The sequence below is a fragment of the Arachis ipaensis genome, chromosome B01, assembly GCF_000816755.2.
Source record: "Arachis ipaensis cultivar K30076 chromosome B01, Araip1.1, whole genome shotgun sequence".
NCBI classification, from domain to species: domain Eukaryota; kingdom Viridiplantae; phylum Streptophyta; class Magnoliopsida; order Fabales; family Fabaceae; genus Arachis; species Arachis ipaensis.
Window position 1 is genome coordinate 134,067,268 of NC_029785.2, and position 6,565 is coordinate 134,073,832.

Genomic DNA, 6,565 nt, shown 5'->3' on the forward strand with positions numbered 1-6,565 from the left:
ATGTAGTGATATCTGTTATTGGGCTTGGACTATGAGGAGCCCAGTTATGTTGTGATATCTAAACCAATGAAAACCTTGTATAATGCGCTACACTTTTCATTTAGCAAATCAAGCTCAAGCCCATATAGCCCATAGTTAAAAGCCTCTTTACAAATTTCAATAATAAAAATGCCTCTCCGCACACTTGACCAAAAATATAAAATCACATCACACAGATAAAAAAACAAACATTCATCTTGTAGTATATTTTTTGGAAAAAACCCAAAACAGCCTGATAATTACCTCGAAAGACAACGAAGTCCTTGACAAAAATAATACTCAATTCGGAGCCCTTGACAATTATTTCGAAAGGTCAATAAAATTCCTGTACAAAAAAAAGTCAATATTATTTTCTTTGGCATAAAAGCTAATTAGTCCAAAAAAAAAAGATCAGAAACCAAATTAAGTATTTTTTTTTTAGGGTCTCATTATCCTTTCGAAATAATTACGAGAAGTCGGGTGGTTATTCACTCTATATTTTTTGTACAGGAAGCTTATCCTTGTGATCTTGTGCTCCCAAATTACGCTTTCAAGAATAGTTCATTTTATTTAGTTTCGTATCTCCAAATGGCAATTGGCGATTGGTGCACTAAAGAGCTGGAAACCTGCTCAACAAGAAAATGTCCTTTTCACCAAACAGAAGAGTCCATTTGTCACAATTTTAGGATTTGTCATCAGGCCAATATAGTCTAGGTCAAGTACTAATCATTTCTTAAGTAATTTTTGTTCTTGTCTACATAGTATTTGTTAATTTGTATATAAGTGGGGACCTAAATTTAAACTACATGTGCCTTAAAACTTAAGACTGGACTTAGCCCGTGCTATAAAAAATATCAATTATAGATTTCTAGCCAATATTGTCATGTAGCAATCTTTTAACGCTTCCTATAAAATGCAAGGGACCAAGGGTGACCTAGTCATGCGTATCCACATATAACCATTCACGTTATCCTAAAAAATGGAGAAATTTCTTTAAAACCATATAAAATATAAAAAGATCTCAACAACATGACATGAGTAGACGGATCCCTATTCCCATTATCTTCAGCCGAAAATGGATTGACTTGAATTTATCGAATAATGAGTAATTAATTAATTAATTAATTAATTATGTTTACTAATTAAAAAAAATAAATGCTGACATGGCGATATTCCATTGGTGGGACGGCTTAAACCTTAATAAACGGAAGAAATTCAATTTAACGCAACCAAAGAGTGCGTGTGTGCGTGACTCTCTGACTTCCAATGAAAAAAGAAAAAGAACGTAGACCGAAGTCAGAGTTTTTAGTTAGTTGCAGTAATAACTAATGAGGTGGTTTCGCTGTCTGGCTCTACCTCGATTAAACCGTAATAAACTTCTAAGTTGTAAAATTAAGCTCCCGCTTAACAATAATCACTATCACTAATCAGTAATCACCGCTTCCGTACAAGTACTACTCCACTAGTTACTGTAGTAACAATTATTGTGATTCATTTCATTCTTATCACAGAGAGAGAGAGAGAGAGAGAAGGAGCATCGTTATCACACGTTTTTCCTCCCCGGGATCACAAACAAGCACCGAATCGGTGTGACTGTAGAAGGAAGCAAAGAAAAAGAAAAGGATGGGTTTCGTGTTTGGGTTGGTGGTGGGGGTAGTGGTGGGGCTCGCCGTCATCGTCGGATTCGTCCGCTCAGAGAATGCTCGCTCCAAGCAGCGATCTCAGCTCGCCGCCACCATCGCTGCCTTCGCCAGGATGTCCGTTGAAGATTCCAGAAAGCTCCTCCCGCCTCAGTTCTACCCTTCTTGGGTCGTCTTCTCCAACCGCCAGAAGTTATGCTCTCTCTTCTTGTTCGTATTCTTTGCATCTGGCAACTAATTAACTCATTCGTTAGACTCTCACACTGTTCATTTTCTTTTCTTGTTTTTGTGTTTGTGTTTCTTCAGTTAACGTGGCTCAACTCGCATCTTACTAAGATCTGGCCCTATGTTAATGAAGTAACTTCAACTTTACTCTCATTATGACTTCTGATTAATGAACATATCTTGGATTTTGGTTCATTAATTCGCCTAATTCATAACTGTTTTGTTTTGTTTTGGTTTCTTTCTATAATTTATTAACTGTTTTGGTACTGTTAGGCTGCTTCTGAGCTCATAAAGATGTCGGTGGAACCGATTCTAGAACAATACAGACCCATTATATTGGCTTCTCTCAAGTTTTCCAAGTTTACTCTTGGCACTGTTGCACCACAGTTTACAGGTTTGGAATTTTCTTAATTCAGTCTTTCATTTGCTTCAATTGAAATTTAGAATGGTTATTTGTTTTCTAGAATGTGGACTTCGTGTTTTGTTTGTTTTATGCAATCGTGTTATTCATCTTAGTTTCAAATGTTTCTTACTGGAGCTTCTGCTAATGGATGTCATGAAATTTCGCTGTTCTTTAGGGGTTTCTATAATTGAAGATGGAGGGGATGGTGTTACAATGGAGTTGGAAATGCAGTGGGATGGCAATCCAAGCATTATACTTGATATTAAAACTTTGCTTGGTGTTGCACTGCCAGTGCAGGTGAATGTCTTCACTTTTACTTATGGCGGTGTATCTGATTAGATCTCTTCAAATTAACCGGTTGCCTACTTATTTATTTTGACGTCCACTTCTCCAGTCCTTATATTCAGTTTCCCTGCTAATTTTGCCAATGTATAGAAATGTTTATGATTGAGGCTTTCTAAATTCAAACATCATTCGTTTACACAAGTCACGATATTAAGTTGATGTATTCATTTAATCATTTCCATCCAAAAATGAAAGAAGGATTGATGAACTCCTTGAACGGTTATAGTTGATTTTGTATTCTTGCTCCTCTCTCTCGTTTCAGGTAAAAAATATAGGATTTACAGGTGTTTTCAGATTGATTTTTAAGCCACTAGTTGATGAATTTCCTGGTTTTGGAGCCATTAGCTATTCTTTAAGACACAAGGTACGATATTTTTTTCTTGAATTTAGGCACTTTCCACGTGTTTCAGTGCATCTGCATTAGTATTAGGCTTCCAATGGTGGTATCCAATGGGGACAAATGCAATCTTGAGGTTCATTTTCAGTCAAGTTAAACTGAGGTTATATGTTTTTGCAAGATCATCCAAGTAATATATAAAAAAATTGCATTTAGGTGTTTATTAAATTTCTTACATATTAGACAAGGCTAGGCACAACAGTAAGAGTGTTAATTCTGACTTGATCTGAGGTACTTGCCATGGGAACTGTCTCTTTGCTCATAGCTCGTATATTTAGTGTTCTCAAATACACCCACACTGACCGCATGCAGTGCCTTCATCCCAACATTCTCAGTTTGTCCACTTGCCAAGCCATATTTCTACAAAGACCTGAAAAGCTCAAGAACCTATGTGTAATATATTTAATTTTTCAGAACTTTTAACTTTCAGAAAAACTTGGATTTTACGTTGAAAGTCGTTGGCGGTGACATATCAGCAATCCCTGGATTATACGATGCAATTGAGGTTTTAACTGCTACCACCATTTCCAATTCCTGCCTCTAAGATGAATTGGTTACGTGCCTAAAATCAAGGTATTTTATAATAATTAGGTCTACTATATTGTTTCAGGGGGCAATTCGGGATGCTGTTGAAGATTCTATTACATGGCCTGTGAGAAAAGTTGTAACTATCTTGCCAGGAGACTACAGGTATTCAAGTTATAGGAGTACTTTAACTACAAATCAGAAGATACTGTGGTATGATATTGGTTTGCTATATTCCAGATTTGCCATTTTGGTCCTCATTGTATTTTATGGTTCAGTGATCTGGAGTTGAAGCCTGTCGGGATATTAGAGGTAAAGCTTGTGCAAGCAAGGGAATTGACAAACAAGGATATCATTGGGAAATCAGATCCATATGCTGTCTTATACATACGGCCTTTACGTGACAGAATGAAGACTAGCAAGACAATTGTAAGTTAGATTCATCCATCCCTTTTCTGTCTCTATTATATACCATTCTTTTGCAAGCATTTAATTTATTAAATTGTGGAAGAAATAACACTCTTTTTCTTCTTCCCTGCAGAACAATGATTTGAATCCTATTTGGAACGAGCACTTTGACTTTATTGTTGAAGATCAGTCCACTCAGCACTTAGTGGTTAAAATCTTTGATTCTGAAGGTTTACAATCATCTGAATTGATTGGGTGTGCTCATGTCAAGCTTAGTGAACTTGAGCCTGGTAAAGTTAACGATAAGTGGTTGAAGCTGGTTAAGGATTTGGAGATCCAAAGAGATAACAAGAACAGAGGGCAGGTGAGAATTCCTATTTTGTTGGAAAATCTACCATCAGATGACTTTCTAAGAGCCTTAGATGATAAATAAAGTCTATTTGAGCCATCATCAACCTATCCTTCTGGGATTGTTAGTTTGTCAACTGTCTTATCTTCCTATATATTATGAGAAAAACTTAGCTTGTTGGCTCCATGTATTGGGTATATATAACAGTTATTCGAAAAATAACTTGGTTGCTTCATGTAGAAATGGGATTATGCACTTTTTTGTTCTATATGCTCAGGTACATTTGGAGCTTTTGTACATTCCTTTTGGCATGGAGAATAGCTTTACCAACCCATTTGCTCCCAAGTACTCAATGACATCCTTGGAAAAGGTTCTCAAAAGTTCAACAAATGGAATAGAGTCTAATGGAAATGAAAATGAATTTACACAGAAGAGAAAGGAGGTTATTATTAGAGGAGTCCTTTCTGTTACAGTGATATCTGCTGAAGATTTGCCTGCAACCGATCTCCTGGGGAAATCTGATCCTTTTGTTGTTCTTAGTTTGAAGAAAGCAGAAACTAAAAATAAAACCAGGGTATGGTCTTCTCATTTTGATGGACCAAGTACAAAAAGTAACTTGCACTTCAGGATCATTTCGAGAATCATAGAAATGGGTCTGAAACAAATATAGTTATAGTTAACGAACTCTATTATACTTACTTTTATATCTTTTTCCTTTACTCTTGGGGTGGATTATGGGGGAATTGTGGATGATATCTAGAATGGTGCATTTCATGTTTTCCGCTGCTTTATATTATTGCAGCTTAGTTAATTATCAATACATTATAAACTTACCTGACCCAGGAAGCTTGTTAAATTCACAGGTTGTCAATGACTGCTTGAATCCTGTTTGGAATCAAACATTTGACTTCGTCGTTGAGGATGGATTACATGATATGCTAATGGTGGAAGTGTATGACCATGACACATTCGGAAAGGTAAAATATTTGCACCGTTTGTTCAATTATTTACCAAGATTGCCCCATTTTTAATGTCTCAATGAGTTTAAAGTCAATTGGCTCTAAAGTTTATATACCAATTATGTGTGGACTGACAATGTTGTATCAAGAGCATTAACAGCTGAATGGAGGTTATAAATCTATGGATGTGTCTTCTGTCCACACAAAAAAAAGATGTCAATTTATCATTTTCTGATGGTTGCGCCCTTAATTGATGCAGGATTATATGGGAAGATGCATATTGACGCTTACTAGGGTCATATTGGAGGGGGAATACAAAGAACGTTTTGAGCTTGAAGGTGCAAAATCTGGTTATTTGAATTTGCATCTAAAGTGGATGCCCCAACCAATTTACCGTGATTCTTGAGTTTCTGACACAATATGTAAGTTCATAGAGAGTACAGTTGTGCATAACGTAGACCATATTGTCACCAACATACTTCTGCTATTGTATTGTGTATTTTGAATCTTTCTACTGGTTACAATAAGCAATGTACATACTCATCAAACATGGTAAAGATATAAACATTTTTGTACCACATTATCCCTTGAAATCTTCTTGCCCTGTTAATTGCTTTGATCATTAGCTCTAACCTCTAAGCCACCGCCTCTTGTCATGCTTATATTTTATCGACCTGCTGTTTTCTGTCCAACGTCATATACACATCCAAAACAATTGTGAAACCTAAAATCGATTTCTATTTATAAAATGAATTTTTGGCACCTGTCAATATACTTTGATATCAATATAGTTAAAGGAAATAAATCTTTAAAAGGCCACGATCTCATTTAAAATTGCTATTCTATCCAGCCACCAACAAAACTGTGGTATCAGATTTGATCATTGACAATAACTAAAATTGAGAAAAACAAACATTTATATATAGGTATGACTTTTTTTTCTTTTTTGAAAGCAGGAGCTCAACACAGTAAAGTGGAGCATATAGAACTAGACAAAGATCAAAAGTCTACTTAAAAATAAAATAACGCAATACACGTAAAAGTTCCCATGTCATTTTCGGCATAGTCATCAACAATCAAAGGGATCAACACCTTTTCACTTATTAACGCTCGTTACGGTCATGTTGATCACTTCTTCAACACTTCTGTTCTAGTTCTGGAAAATCTTCTTATTCTTTTCCATCCATATGTATAACTCTTGCTGAGTACTGAAAGTACTGAAATAATAATAATAATAATAATAATAATAATAATAATAATAATAATAATAATTGTACTGTATCCCTAGTACATCGA

The 6,565-nt window shown here is 35.6% G+C and overlaps 1 protein-coding gene and 1 long non-coding RNA gene across 2 annotated transcripts in view; one reads left to right on the forward strand and one right to left on the reverse strand.

The window, feature by feature from the left end:
• Positions 1 to 6,565, reverse strand: part of LOC110264140 — a 24,147-nt gene that overhangs the window by 3,470 nt on the left and 14,112 nt on the right. The window contains exon 2 of the long non-coding RNA XR_002349877.1: positions 6,411 to 6,414. This is a non-coding gene — a long non-coding RNA (uncharacterized LOC110264140). The remainder of the gene's footprint in view (positions 1 to 6,410; positions 6,415 to 6,565) is intronic.
• On the forward strand, positions 1,367 to 5,879 carry LOC107640473 (synaptotagmin-5). The gene is made up of 12 exons (XM_016343995.2): positions 1,367 to 1,851; positions 1,965 to 2,015; positions 2,157 to 2,277; positions 2,462 to 2,583; positions 2,894 to 2,995; positions 3,459 to 3,533; positions 3,639 to 3,718; positions 3,832 to 3,982; positions 4,095 to 4,325; positions 4,588 to 4,884; positions 5,174 to 5,287; positions 5,529 to 5,879. The coding sequence occupies exons 1-12, from the start codon at positions 1,642 to 1,644 to the stop codon at positions 5,673 to 5,675; spliced, it is 1,701 nt and encodes a 566-aa protein (XP_016199481.1). The 5' UTR covers positions 1,367 to 1,641; the 3' UTR covers positions 5,676 to 5,879.

What these genes read in the sequence shown, in the direction of transcription:
- LOC107640473 (XM_016343995.2), top strand. Translation starts at nt 1,642, where the DNA reads ATGGGTTTCGTGTTTGGGTTGGTGGTGGGGGTAGTGGTGGGGCTCGCC. An exon ending in GCTATTCTTTAAGACACAAG is followed by an intron (nt 2,996 to 3,458) that starts GTACGATATTTT and finishes TTTAACTTTCAG; the next exon opens with AAAAACTTGGATTTTACGTT. An exon ending in ACCATGACACATTCGGAAAG is followed by an intron (nt 5,288 to 5,528) that starts GTAAAATATTTG and finishes TAATTGATGCAG; the next exon opens with GATTATATGGGAAGATGCAT.